The 14,817-nt window shown below is 54.0% G+C and overlaps 1 protein-coding gene across 1 annotated transcript; it reads left to right on the top strand.

Moving 5' to 3' along the window:
* Positions 1–7,206: 7,206 nt before the first annotated feature.
* Positions 7,207–11,654, top strand: LOC311204743 (uncharacterized protein; the record flags this gene model as incomplete). Its single annotated transcript, XM_084281115.1, has 6 exons — positions 7,207–7,230; positions 8,086–8,161; positions 8,687–8,759; positions 9,397–9,809; positions 10,348–10,432; positions 11,414–11,654. 6 exons carry the CDS (start codon positions 7,207–7,209, stop codon positions 11,454–11,456), a joined length of 714 nt encoding a protein of 237 aa, XP_084137241.1. The 3' UTR covers positions 11,457–11,654.
* Positions 11,655–14,817: the final 3,163 nt, after the last annotated feature.

The following is a 14,817-nucleotide window of genomic DNA, read 5'->3' as shown; positions in this document are numbered from 1 at the left end:
CCCATAACAAAACTCAAGTCCAGCGTGGCTGCACTTGGAACACTTGAGTTCAGTTCCTGGGACCAGGATCCCATCCTGGTTCATGCAGACTTGCTTTCTTCTGGATCCACAGCTTCATCCACTTGGCTGGTCCCCACTAGGTTCCCGTATCTGTAATGACACAGGCAGATCTCCTTCCCCAAGTTAGTACCTGTAATTTCATTTTTTTTTTTACTAACACCTGACATTGACTTTCTTTGATCCCTTCCAAACCTCCTTTCAAACCTACTCCATGTTTCATCATTGGAGGTACCAAACTGTCCTGTGGCAGACATAATTAGTTCAAAACATACAGAACTTTGTTTAGTTGATCAGCTGGGGAGATCTCCTTCTCTCCCCCTTTTTGTTTGTGACGCAAATGCTTGAGAGTTTGATTCATACATTCCACCATGGCCTGGCCTGTGAGCAAATGTGGTGTCCCTGTGACATGGGGAATGCCCCAGAACTGGAAGAAGGTTTGTGCTGCCTGTGTTATATATCCTGGGTTGTTGTCAGTTTTGATTTCAGGGGGTACCCCAAGTGCTGCTGTGGCAGAGCACACGTGGCGTTGGACATGTTTACTAGATCCCCCCTTTGTGCAGTAGCCCCACACTGCCAGAGAAAAGGGATCTAGACAAACATGGACATACTTTTGCCCACCAAATTCTGGGACGTGCGTAACATCCATTTGCCAGACTTCTAGTGGGGCTGTGCCACAAGGACTGACGCCAGGGCCAAGGCCACTGGTGAACTGCTGACAGTCCAGGCACGACTGTACAAGCCCTTTAGCCTCAGCAACTGACGGGTGGTGTTGTCATTGAAGCACCCTGGCAGATTGGTGAAAGGATTGATGTGATGTCCGAGCCTGTGCACAGCGCTCTGCTGAGGGAGCAGCCCACGCTGGTGCTGCCAACCTGTCTGCTCTCTCATCGCCTTCTGCCAGACCTTGAGTTAGTGCAGTGTGGCTGCAAATATGGGTAATAAAGTACTGATGCTGTCGGTTAGACAGGAGGAGCCAGAATTCCTTAAACAATTTATATAATCTCTCATCTGAAACCCCTTTCAATAGTGCCCGTTCCATGCGGGTCACTATTCCCACCACACACAGGGAGTCACAGACCAGATGAACCGGTTCGGCTTTCTGCTTGTCACACACTCTCACAACCGCCTGCAACTCCAACTGCTGATTGAGGCTTGGGCTCCTTTGAATATCAAATCCTGCCATTTCCCACTCTCCTGCCATGTAATTGCAGCCTTCTGAGTCCTTCCCCCTGCATCAGTGAATACTGGAACACCCTGAACCGCACACCCAGACAACAAGGGCTTTTCTTCTGTTGGACAGTTCTGTGCTGCTGTAGAGATTCTGTGTGGTGGGTAATGCACTTTCACTTCCCCTGCACGGTCTGATAAAGCTATTTGCAGGGCAGTGCTGTTCCTTATGGCCCAAGCTAAATACTCTGCTGCTAATGGAACAACAATAAATGTGGGTTCTGTTCCTGCAGATTCTACTACCTGATTGTGGCCTTTTACACTGACCTGGGCTGTCGCCTCCAAACACAGAGTCACAGTTCCCTTTGGCTGCATGGGCAGGAATACCCATTCTAACAACCTTAAGGGATCTTTGTCATTAGTCCACTGCATTATAATAGCAACCACATGTTCTGTTTGATTAATGACTGTGACTCCTAAGTCCCACTCAGCATCCCATCGATGGGTATATGTATTTTTGATTTTGTAACCTATGACTTGGAGGGCCTTTTTAGCTTCTTCTGACAGGATTCTCAGTGCTCCTGCACCACCTTCTCCCTTTAGCAATGCCACTAAGGGTTCCAATTCCCTATTCGTAATGCCACACAATGGTCTTAAGCCAATTACTATCTCCAAGCAGCTTTTGAGCATCATTTAACGTGCTGACCTCAGCTGGGATCTCAATCCTTTGAGGTGTTATGGTACTTTTATCAATCTGCCACCCCAGAGATTTCCACACTGGCTTCTTTTGAATTTTCTCTGGAGCAATCTGTAACCCCTTGCTTTTCAAATGCCCTGTCAACTCATGAATCAAACTTTCAATGTCCAAGTTTTTCCCACAATCAGTACCTCATCCATGTCATGATAAAGGATTAGATCAGGATGCGCTCTTTGTACTGGAGCAAGTGCCCAGGCTACATAAGCCTGGCACATAGGGGGTGAATTTTTCATGCCTTGTGGGAGCACCACCCAATGATACCTTTCCATGGGTTCATTTTTGTTTACAGTAGGGACTGAAAAGGCAAATTTTTCATAATCATCAGGGTGTAAGGGAATAGTGAAAAAACAATCCAAACGTCCCAATTTCTAGGTCTCACGTTTGGAGGTGGCAGACCGGGCTGCAAAGCTCTCGTGTCTTCCATCACGTCATTGACTTTTCTTAACTCGTGCTCCCAGCGCCATCTCCCGTCCTGTTTAGGGATGGTAAAAATAGGCGAGTTCCACGGACTTGTGGAGGGCTGGATGTGTCCCTTGGTCAGTTGCTCCTCTATTCAATCTTGGAAGTGGGCAAGTTTTTCTTTAGTAAGCGGCCATCGCTCGACCCAAACGGGGGGTTGTATTTTCCAGGTTAATTTTCAAGTAAGCTGCCCACTTTCTATGGTCACCATCAAAACTCCTTTTGCTCTGTGCCCAGCCTTGCTCTCAGTGGATAAACGCATCCCTGAGCCTGTGGCACATACGAGCAAATGCTGCAAACCGATTCATCAGGAGACAGTGATTTCTGGGTGGGTTGGGTGGGAGGTGTGGATGGGAGCGGTGGGTGTAGAGACCAAGTGGGTCCCTGATCCGATGTCTGACAAGGCAGATTCTGGCCAGGCGGCTTCGGGACCGTCTCTGTAGGGCTTTTGTCCGTGTGCACAGGCTCCTTGTCAGTGTCCATGGGCTCAGGAGGTGCCGTGGGGACAACACTGACCGGTGCTTTAGTCTGTGTTTCTCTGTATCCGTAGCCTTCGGGTGGGGGGGCGGTCGGTCCTGGGACTGGGGGCTCAAACCCTTTCCCAGCAGGCCATGCCATTGCCGCCAGAGCTTTAGCAGCCCCCGTGGCATCTGTCTGCTCCGCTTTTATGCTTTCCAGAGTGGACATCCCAAGTTTCCCAGCAGCAGCAACTCTCTTGACCTTCTTGTCTCCCCTAGAGACTGCATCCCATAATTTATCCCCCACCCCTTGCCAGGTGTTTACACTGAGCACTAAGTGCAGTTGGAGTGAAACTCCATGGTCACGACCCCACCGCAGCAGACGCTCCAGTGCTGGCTCATCCTATTTTATGCCTCTTTGAAAGGGTTGTTGCTCAAATCCTGACTGTGGCCCTTTCCTCACTAGAGAACTCATTCCCCAGAGCTGTAACAGCTGCTCACCTTCTCAGCCGTACTGCTGCAGGGTGTTGTTTTCTCTTCTCTCCACCATCCTTGAGCACTGTCTGGTTGCTGCAGGGATTGTTTCCAGCTGCTCTTTTCCTCTGGAGTTTGTGGTGACCGGCAACGAGCAACACCCAATTCGATATGAATTTCAGGTGAAGCCGTTTATTGGGTGAAATCCCACAGATTAGAGACATTTGTTACTGCAAAGGTGGCAAGCTGAACAACTGCTACTTGGTTACACACACTGTTCACACCCCACTGACTGGTTTGTGATTATAACGAGTTCTGATAACCCATCTTATCGCCAAATATCCTTAGTTTACCTTTGATGCCTAAAAGCATCCGCACACCGGCTGTTTGACCATCTTATTGTGGCCGGTTCTGGGAAGGGAGAAGCTGGGTGCTATCTGGGGAGGATACCGGGCAGAGGAGCGGCTGGAGAGGGGCGTGTCTATGCAAATAAAGATCAGAGGTGCGCGCAGGGGCTGCTGGGAGTGCTCGGTGCGGAGCTCTCCGCCGGTTAACGGAGCCGGGAGCAGCGGATCCCGGCGGGAAGAGGGGGATAGGCAGGGGAATGTGAATGCGAGGGGGACCTGAGGGTGTTTCGGGGCAAATGTGTATTAACCGTGTTTTGTGTGAGTGCCGGCAGCGGTGTGTAGAGGTTCTGGTTGGTTGTCAGCTATCGCTTCTCGGCCTTTTGGCTAGGATCGGGGATAGTATCTGTTCTTATTAGTTTTATATCTGATACGTCCTTAAGGAGAGGACTTTATATTCGGCGATTTTTTGGTCCTGCGTGGGCACTCCGATCTCTTCGCCCCCGGAGGGATGGGGGTTCCTGGAGTCGGGTCCCGGTGAGGGGGATAAACCCGGCTTTCCGCCTGTCTCTAAACAGACCGTCTGTCTGCTGACAGGTGGTCCCTGTCTGTCGCGAGTCACAACCTTGCTCTCATTTATTTTGTTCTCCTTAGCACCTTTCCCTCCAAGCATCTTGCAATAGTTAGTAATTGAATTTACTCTTATTTATGTGTAAATTATAAATGCGATTTCTTATGCTCCCTTCTATACGTCCACCCCCCTCAACCATGCCACTGTCTTGGGAACAGCCTGTGCAGTTTGCTCTGTCCCCAGATCACAAACGTTCCCTTCACACCCTGAGCTCCTGAGCGCCTTTTTTAATTCTTTCTCCCCCTCCCTCCCTTCTGCCAGGATGTTCAGCAAGGAGAGAAGAAGACGGACAAACAGCTCCTCCAACAAGGGAAGGGAGAATGGCCTGGAAGCCCGGCTGACCCGCTGCCCGCCAGCGCCAAGAAGTCATGACAGGGAGAATAAGCCCTGCCCTTGTGGTGGGGACTTTGTAGCTGGTGTAAATGGGGCTGGGGGCTTCATCTGCTCTGTGCTGAGAGAGGCAGCATCTAGTTCTAGTGCTGGCAGCCTGACTTGAAGGCAGGAGATTCCCGGTGCTGGCTGTTCAAAGGGATCGATGCTCCTCCCGTCTGACACGGAGGAGTTTTGCCTCGGTGGGGAATCCTGTTCTCCCCGGGAAGGAGAAACGTGAGGTAAACACAGGGGGGGCCGGGATTCTCGGGGTGGAAACCCGGGGGCACCCCGAGAAGCCTCACCCCGGCTGCCCGCGCAGCTCCCTCCCTCCCCGCATCCCCGCCCTTCTGGCTCGGGCAGGGCAGGGGGAGCGGGGTGGCTGCGGGACCCAGCCGAACCCAGCGGGACAGGGGAAACCGACTCGTTCCCGCCCACTGGGTTCGGCCATTCCCGGCGGGTTCGGCGGCGGGTCGCTCGTCGCCGTTGCCCGGGCAGCCGGTCCGGCCGGTCCCGGGCGGGGCCGTTCAACGCTTCGCAAGTCCCCGCTCCGTGTCCCGGGACACGCGTCCTGCCCACCCGCCGCTCTCGCTCAGTCGAGCCTTCGGCCATGGCTGAGCCGGTCTGTGCTGCGGGAGCGGAGACCGGCACCGAGCGCCGGGAGAGCGCTGGGGAAAGGGCTCGGTAAGCCCCGGGAGCCTCCGTCCTCTCCCCCGCTGAGCCGGGGGGAGGAGACCGGAGGGGGAACCTGCCCAGGGGCCGGGCCGCCGGCCGCTCCCACCCACCCGCGTCCCTCGGGCCGCAGAACCTGCGGTGGGGGGGCGGAGAGACAGAGGAGAGGAGAGAGCCGCCCCTCTCCTGCCCGGGCTCTGCCTCCCCAGACAGGCGGCGGGAGGAGCCAATGGCGGGGCTGCCCCGCACAGCCCTGGGAGGGGCGGCCGGGCCGGGCCGGGCCGGGCCGGGCAAGCGGGGGGCAGAGCCGGGGAGGGACGGCCCAGCCCGGCCCAGCCCAGCCTGGCGCTGCCCAGGGAGGGGGAGCAGCACCGCGCATGCGTGGCCGGCCCTGGGCCACACACCCCCCCGTTGGCTCCTCCGCGTTCTCCCTGCCCAGACAGGCAGCGGTCGGAGCCAATGGCGGGGCTGCTCCGCACCCTGGTGGGAGGGGCCTGGCCGTGCCGGGCGCGGCGCAGGACGGGCGCGTTCCCGCCGCGGGCTGCCGGTGCTTGTGTCCCGATGGCTGCTGGGGCCCCTCGGCGGCCTCTTCGCCGCCGTCCGCCGCGCCCCCCGAGCTGTCCCCGGCCGCGCCGCCGCTGCAGAGGCCGCCCCCCAGGTCAGCGATCCGCCCCGAGGCCGCACGGCCGCCCGAGGGCCTCGCCCCGTCCCTGAGGCCCCGCGGCCTCCCGGGTGCGGCCTGCGGGGACCTCTCCTCGGCGTTGGAGCCCAGGGCGGGAGCGGAGCTGCGGGTCCCCCCGCCCCGAGAAGGCCCCTGGCGAACCCGCCCCCCTTGGCCCCCCGGGGGCTTTTCCGTCTGGGAAGCGGGGAGTTGGGAAAGAAACGGGCCCTGGGAGCGCGCGTGGGGCAGGAGCAGAGGGCTCAGTGTGTGTGTGTGTGAGGGGGAGCAGCGGCTGGGGGCGAGTCCCGGCGTAGGGCGTGTGGAGACACGGGGCTGCCTTCCCGGGGCTGAACCGGTGCCAGCGTCCCGGAGCTCCCAGGCACAGATGGGGGGTGGTTGTGGGGTTGGAAGGGACCTGAGAGACCCATCTTGTTCCGGCCCCCCTGCTATGGGCAGTGATGGCCGTGCCGTGGCTGTGGCTTCTGTGTCCCAGGGTAGAAAGAGGCAAAACTGCGGGTGTGGGTGGTGAAAGCCCCGGGGAGAGTAACTCAGCGTTGTACACAGGGGCATTGCCCCGCTGAAGGGCAGTGTGTGGCTTGGGGGGGTGTTAACCTGTGCAGAGTAAAAGAAAAAGCCCGTTCCACGTAAGCCAAAGCCCTGTGTTTGGTGCTGGGAACAAGCGTAACTCATGAAGAAGCATTAACAGAAAGGAATTACCCCACTGTAGTGGGATAATTAGCGGTGCCTTGGCTGGGAGAGGCGGGGGATGCTTTGCGGTGTCTGTGAGTGTGTCTGAGATGATCCCAGGGGGGCTTGGAAAGGGAACTCCAGCAATTAGCTCTGGGAGTTTTGCTTGTGTGAAGCTGAGCCGTGGTTGTACATCCCTGTTCTGTGTCTTCTCTCCACAGCCCTCATCTGCCTGTGGAACATCCTGATGGGCAGGAACCTCCAAAGCTACAACCAGGTGGCGCCCATGACAAAGGTAGTTCACAGCCCTGGTTCTTCTGGGGTTTGGTGTCCCTTGTAAAACTGAGGGGTGTCTGAAACTGCAGAAGGGTGTGCAGCTTGGAATGAATCCCAGTGCTCTGGGTGGGATCGAGGAGCTGGGCTGCCATGCAAATGGCGATCTGAACCCCCTCTTAAGTCACGCTGTCATGTGGCCTGCTTTTGTTGTTCAGGTGATGCCATCCCTGGGTGTGAAGAGAAGGCTGAAGAAGCTGCTGCTGCTGCGGTGAAGGTACCAGCCAGGGCAGCAAGGAAACGCCGAGCTTCGGGCAGCGATGCCGCTCCAGGAGCAGAGTCTGTGGGAGAGGTTAGCAGAGACTTTCCTGAACCTGTGCAGCCTCAGGCTCTTCTTTGCCCTTGACAGCAGGCGCCTCTTGTGTGCTGGGTTTGCCTTGCTCAGGTTTTACCTGCTCTGCTCTGGCACGTGGAGCTGAGGAAGGAGCACCCAAACTACATGACCATGTGAGAACAATCGCCTGCTTCCTCTGGATAAAGCCCTCTCTGCTGGGTTGGGTATCCACCGGCCCGGGAGAGGATTCCCCTAGGACTTTGGCTCTGTAAAAACGAGTCCTGAGCTGCTTGACCCCTTAGTTTGGTTGGGAGGTGCCGTGTTCTTTTTCTTACTGCCCCGTATGGTGAGAGGAGTAAGAAACCCTCATGCTCTATTATTTGTCCCTGAGAGCACCATTGACTCTTTGTTTGTACAAAACCCCTTTCTGAGGGGCTCAGCTCTCCCCGAGCCAGAGTCAGGGCTGAACTCCGGAATGCTGAGGAGCTGCCTGAGGGGAACTGGGCAGGAAGCCTGAGGGGGTTTAATCCCTGTGTGGGGGAGAGCCCCTATTAACAATCAAACCCAAAGGGCAGCGTGCTGGTCAGAGATCCTGCAAAGATTCTTCTGCTGTGCTCTGAGCCAGCAAATCCCAGTCCCTAAATCGGACCAGAGCTGCCTCCCTTTCCAGAAGCTTCCGCTGGCTTGGGCTGGTGTTCAGGTTAAACTCAGGGTGGTGCTTTGTTTGTTTCTGTTCCAGACTCAGGCCCTGTCATCTGAGCCTGCAGTGAAAAGACCCCGAAGTTCTGTGCTGGAGGAAGAACTGGTGCAGACTGGTAAGGCTGACGTCAGGGCGTGAGCTTGTTTCTCCTGCGCTCTTCCTGGCGTGTGGTGCGACTCTCCCCTTCGGCTCACGGACGGGCTGTGGCGGCATCGCCCCTCGGTAGCGTCTGGCAGTGCTGGGGTGGGAACTCAGTCTCTTCCCTGCATCCCTGCGCTGCTGCTGGGTCGGGGCCGGGCGTTTCGCTCGGCATCTCAGTCCCGGAGCTGCCTTGGATGCAGCCAGCTCCAGCTGCAATATGGCTGCTGCCAGCTGCCCAGAAGGAAATTGGTTTGGTTTGAGGTGTTAGATCCCCAGAACCCTTTTTGGGTTTGAATCTGGGGTTCAGCCTGTCAATACCTCATGCCCAGCGCAACTTGCTGCAGTTGCCAGTAAGGAAATCTGAGACTGTTCTAAAGGAACATAACACAGGGAATGTGGGGACGTAGGGGAGAGAGTAAACACTGACCTTTGGGGAAGCTCATCAACCTCCTCAGTTGCCTTTAACAGTGGCTGATTTGCTTATGCTCTCCTCTTGTAGATCAAATGCCTTGTGGGACTCCCTTGGGCAATGGAACACTCTCCCTTTGGGACAAGACAGCTCCTTGTGCCAGGTAAAACCCTTCTGTTTGCTTTGACTTTCTTCTCTGACAGGTTTGCTTTCCATTTCATTCCTGAAGATCCTCTGTGCTGCCCAACATTTGTCTCTGTGTCCGCACAGGGATGTTTTTCCAAGGTTTCCTGGGCTGCTTTCCTAAGGGAGGTGAACCTTCAGTAGCATTTTATTTTTCCTTCCTCCCCTTCCAACTCGAGATGTTTTTTTTCTTTTTTAGTCTGGGGACGTGAAATGTAAGGTAATGACAGGGGATGCCAGGATTTTCTCTCTTCCTTTCCACCTCCCCTGGTCCTTCTCGCACAACTTAGAGGCAGTTTTCTCTTTTGGGTAACCGTGAGGTGACAAATTTGATTCCTGCCCCTCTGGTCTGCCCGAGTTCAGAGTCACCCAGCTGAGTGTGAAGAGCCTCTGCACAGAAATGCCCGCTGTGTTTTGTCATGACACCAGTGCAGGATGTTTGACAGTCTCGTTGTACTTTAGGTATTTGTTTTCCTTTAGCTGTGGCTCCCCACTCACATGTAGACAGTTGTGTAGGAATAAATTGTCTCCTTTCTGGTGCTCTGACACGTATCAATGCCAAATGCCGTGCTTATAAACACTGTGGTTCCTTTCTGTTGTTTTTTCCTGCCCCACAGTGCTCCAGCCTCCTCGACTGCTGAGGCCCCCTTGACTGCTCCAGCCTTCTCCAGTGCTCCAGCCTTCCCCCCTGCTCCAGTCTTGTACAGTGCTCCAATCTACACCGTTGCTCGAATCTACTCTGGAGTTAAATCACACCCCAGTCTTCCATCCTACTGCTGTGTTCCATCCTACTGCCGTGTGCCATCCTACTACTGCCGTGTGCCATCCTACTACTCCAGCTTGCCATCCTACTTCCATTTTCCATCCTACTACTGCCACATGCCATTCTACTCTGCTGTTCCACCCTTGCTCCGTCTTCCATCCTTGTCCGGTTTTCCAACCTTCTCCAGTCAACCAGTGACAACTCTGTATCAGCTGGACCAACAGAAATATGGAGGAGATCCCTTTCCATCTGGGACTCCAAAGACCTGTGAGTATCCCCATGATTCGTACCTGTCCCACTTGGTGGGTAGACTGTAGCTGCACCACACAGCAGGAGGACGTAGTATCTGGTTGTCGGGACTTGTGGAGGGTGACACATTACTGCACCCCCTTAGGTACCCGCTACTTAACTCAGGCTTGTGGTTACATGGTGCTCTTCAGTCCTTTTTTCATGCTGTTGGTGACTCTCTCTGTGGCAGCAGAGCTTTGAATCCCCGTAAGCTGGTGGTTGTAACACCATGTGTTGGAGGGCAGACAGCAGGTATTGTCCCAGCCCCCGGCCTGGGAACTTCCTCCGCTCAAAAGCTTTTGTATTTCCTCTTCCTGGAGGTGCACCTGGTATGTGGGTACAGGGTGGGCATTGCAGTTCCTTGCTCGGTTCTCCTGTTCCTCCTCTGACAAGGGGTGATCTGGAGGGTTCCTAAATGAGCTTCTGCTGTTGTGGGAGTCTCCTTCAGCAGCTGGCTTTTTGTGGGAATAAATGCTGGAGATAAAGAGGATCTTTTGTTCTCTTTTGGGTTAAACAGCAAATTCCTGCAAGAAGAAAACCGGGAGAAAAGAAAGGTGGAGCTGGCTTGTTCCCAGGGGACTCCTCACAGCACGGAGCCCCACGTAAGTGAGCGCTGCTTGGGTTTGGAAAATGAACTGTGGCTCCTTGTCGTGAGGGTCTGAACCCGTCCGAGTTCAGCCCAAGTCATCAGCCCGAAGCTTCTCCTGTTCTTATGGCACCACCTCTGGCTGCGAGCGGAGCGGGAAGCTGGGTTGGACTCTCCAAGCAGAGCCTCTTCTTGCTGGCCCAACGCTCTCTTTGCTGTTTTGGGGTTGGGGTTTGTTTAATCAGTCTGCCCCATTCATGTGAATCTGACTTTGTCCCCATTCCATAAGTTTTTAAGGATCTGTTGAGCCCTTGTCAGAGACCGTAGGCTGCCAAACCCAGCTCTGGGATGAGGATTGATTCTGGCTTGGAGCACAGAGCCCGGTGTGTGACAGAGCAGGGGCTGGTGCCAGTGTTTCTCAGGACATTCCCTCAGAGGGAAAAGCGAGGCCTCAAGCCTTGATTGCGGAGACACGGCGCTGTGCAGAGCTGGGTGTGCCGAGAGCTGGGGGGACCCGCCGAGCCTGTGGGAGTGGGAAGCGCATCCCGAGTTGGGTGCGGTTAGCGCAGGGCTGGTGTGGGTAACGCCTGCTGCTCGTCCTCTGAGGGAACGGCACTTCCTCTGCCTTCCTCTGCCTTCCCTAGGAAATCCCTCAGCAGCAGAAGAGCAGCGACTGTGGGGGTTTCGCCTGCCAACACGCAGACAGCATCTCCCAAGACGAGCCCATGACCTTTCCTCAAGTGAGCGAAGGTTTCCAACAGCTCCAGAGCTTTTTGCCCTGGATTTTTTCAAGAGCTGGGGGAGGGGAGTTCGGGCAGCAGCCTGGGGCAGGGGCTGAGGGTTTGTACCTCTCCTTGGGCGCGCGCTTGCTGGGGTCGGCACTTTGGGGTGGCCTCAGCAGGGCAGAGCTGCGCTCCCCGTCCCTAACGTACCGGGTGTTTGTGCCTCCTTGCCACCCTGACTTTCTATTTAATGGCTTTCTCTCTCCTCTTTCCAGAGTCACATCCCTCACTTCCACAGGAAGATGGTGTGGGCCATAATCCACCAGCAGCTGCTGTGAGACGGGCACCACTGCAGTCACACTGTGATCCCCTTGGACTGACCCTCATTTTAGTTTCTCTTCTGAAGTTTGACCAAGTCCCTGCAACGTGGGGTTGGGTTTGTTGTTCTGTTTTTGTCTGTTAAATGTGCAAAGAGAAATATTTATTTATTTTATTGCATTAAATATTTAAATTCTATAAAAAAAAAAGCCGTGCTGGTGTGAAGCTGTTTGGGACCGGAGCGGCGTTGACCCTATAAACAATATTTCATCAATCATGTTGGAGTGGGTTTTTTGGGGGTTCTTTCTGTTATTTCCCCCTTATATTCTCACAGCTGCTCTAACTCCTTTAAAATCAAAATCGAATCCTACACTAGAACCAAAATAACGTAGAAGTGAAGCTATTTTATTAGGGTGACTGTCACATTTCCCCCTTTGAAAGTTTTGATAATCATACTCAATACTTTCACATACTCAAATTGTGGCTTCATTGAATGTCAAATTGTCATGTGCAACTTCTTTAAGAAGTTGCAATTCAACTTCTTTAATCAAATTATAATTTATTTTTTAGATTGAACTGCTATTGATATTAGATTTGTATTTATTTTCTTAACCAAACTTGTTCACCTGCTTTTACTTGCCAAGTTACAGGTTTGTAACGGGGCCTGTGAGTGTGATAAATGGAGATACTTCAGGTTTTATTCATTCTCACTTCTTTTATTACTATGACGTTAGTGCTATGCCTATTCTCTTAAAAAATAGTAATTAAAAAAAAAACCCCAGTCCTGTATCTGCTGCAGATGGACTAAAAAAACTCTAGTTTGACAGGATCTTGAATCTCCTGGCTTTGTCCCCATCTGCAAGATGTGCATCCTGGTTTTCTGCCTGCTGCCCCCCTGTCTCAAGCCAACCCACTAGAGGTCTAGAATTGCAACAGTTGCCAGGGACCTCTGGTGACCAACCAGTGACATCTCTGTCAGAGGGGCATCACCTGGGAGGTCACTTCCCAGAGGGGAAGCACCTCCAGCCTTGTCAGGGGAGATCACCTCCAGCCTTGTCTGGGGAGATCACCTTGAGCAGGTCACACATGACAGGGTCCAGGTAGGTGTTGAATCCCTCCAGAGAAGGAGACTCCCCAGCCTCCCTGGGCAGCCTGGGAGGAATTTCCTTTTCTTCTTTTCTTCATTTCTTAAATCTTCTCTTTGATGGCTCAGCCGGGTGACAGTAGAGATGGTAAAGCCGGTATTTACTCCGTCTGCCCTTTCTCCAGACTTTATCCTACCTCCTGGGTCTGGGATTCCTGAGGGCCCCTTCTAGACAGGTGGATCCTGTCCCTCTCCAAGAGGTTGGAGTCACCAAAGAACATCCCCTTGTTGTCCAAGCCAACCCCCTGGCCTTAGTACCAGCCGTGTAGCCAGGAGTTGAGAGGCGTGAGATTTCCCAGCCCGTTCAGAAAAAGGAGGAAAAGCCAACTTGGGCACCAGTGTTTTCCACTGGCACCCCCAGGGCTTTCTGGTCTTCTTGATTCTGCCTGGTGAAATTGTTTGAAGTATAAAGGTGAAGTCAGGTGAAATCCAGAAGTCTATTGGTGCGAAATGTCCTGATATATGGTCTTGGGTGAGGAACTTGTTGTGTGCTCTCTGGTAGGGACGTGAATTTCAGGACTGGAATTCAGGGACTGAATTTCAGGACATGAATTTCAGGACTGGGAAACGACCCTGTTGGTGCTCATAGAAACACCTTCAGGCATTTATGAAGCTTCAGGCTTTGTGTTACTTTCCCACTGACGATTGTAAGGTGCTTTCTTGTTTCTCTTCCCAGCTGTAATCCCTGAGGCTGTGTAAAATGGCTGGGCGCTTCCACAGAGTCCTCCTGTGTGCCATACCTGGAGTGCTGGCACTTGTTGGCTGCTGGTGGCTGTACTGCCAAAGGAGAAAGTCTGCCACCTTTAATCAAGAAGAAAGAGCCGCTGAAGAGCAGCAGGAAACACCAGCAGCGAGTGTTGGGGCGAGAGAGGCAGCCTCCAAGGAAGAGCAGTGCCCAGGGGATGAAGCCTCAGCCTCCCTGCCTCTGGAGATGGCGAGCGTTGCGTCCTCTGGCTGTGCACGTGCATCTGAAGGTGGGACGAGTGCGAAGGCCCCGCCGCAGAAGACAACGTGGTCTGGTGCATCAGGCCAGCAGTTGGATTCACAGAGGGTATCTGCAAGCCAAGATGTGCCTGCTGAGCAGAGCTCAGTACCAAGAGAAAAGCCTCCCACTCTGGCTCTACCTGAAGGCAGCATCGTGCCCCACAGTAAAGGGGTGCATAAAGAGGATGCTCTGGCCATGCATCGTGATGGTAGCAGGGCAGCAGGAATGGGTGAAGGTCACTCAGGAGGTAAGGGATTTCCAAATCCTCCTACAAATACATGGGGACCAAGTGTTTTATGTGCTGTACCCCTTCTGCTTCAGAACATGTCTAAATCTATCCTCTCCCTCTAAATCTATTCCTCTCAGCAGAGGAATATTTGGCCCTTGTACAGGTGGGTATGCATTTGCTCTCAGAATTCCCATCGCTGTTGGCTCTGGGTGAATTTCAGGGTCTGCTGCAAAGGGGTGAATGGGCTGGTCCCCTTTCAGCATGGAGTTTACTGTCTAAAGCTGAGGGTGTGCTTGAGCAGCCCAGTGAAATGGGCCGTGTCTGGGTGCTGAACACCCCGCTGCTTTGAGACCTGCTCGTATGAATGGTTTCTGCTCCCGTTGAGGCAGCCTCCAGTAAGCACGGGGTCCTTCTCTCTTTATGGGCTGCTGCTGAATGGATGGATGGCAGCAGGTTTCTGAGGTGCTGCTGGGCGAGGCAGAGACGTGCTCTGAGGAGCTGTGGTTGAGTCAATCAGTTGCAGACCAAGTGCCCTTGAACCCTGTCAGTTCTGTGTGAAGAGTTGCATGGCCCCCCACGTGCTGAACTCCAAGTCAATGCTGGCCACATGTTTTTACAGCAGCATACACACCCTACTTTCTGTGTCCTGCATAGACTTGGCCAGCAGATGAATGCCTGCTATTCCCAACTGGATATTCCCACTCTGCCAACTCCAGTAGAAGGCAAGTAACTCAACTGCTCACAAGCTGTTTGCTTGAGAAACTTGTAGGGTCATGCAAAAGCCCAATGCCCCTGAGCACGGTAGTGGCAGACAGACTTGAGAGTCCAAGGCAGCTCTGCTGTGTCGCAGCTGCAGGCGGGTCTGATGGAGGGGCAGGGGTGTGGAAGGGAGATGGGAGCAGCAGAAGGAATGCTGTTGGTTCTCAGGAGGTCGCTGTGCAGCGCGGCTGATCCGCCCGAAGGGCTCATTTCTGGGCATCCACTCACCCTGAGCTCTTCTGCT

This window comes from Gallinula chloropus (assembly GCF_964237585.1).
Source record: "Gallinula chloropus genome assembly, contig: HAP1_SCAFFOLD_140, whole genome shotgun sequence".
NCBI lineage: Eukaryota > Metazoa > Chordata > Aves > Gruiformes > Rallidae > Gallinula > Gallinula chloropus.
The sequence above is the reverse complement of the archived record's forward strand: the minus strand, read 5'-3'. Positions and strand labels throughout refer to the sequence as shown.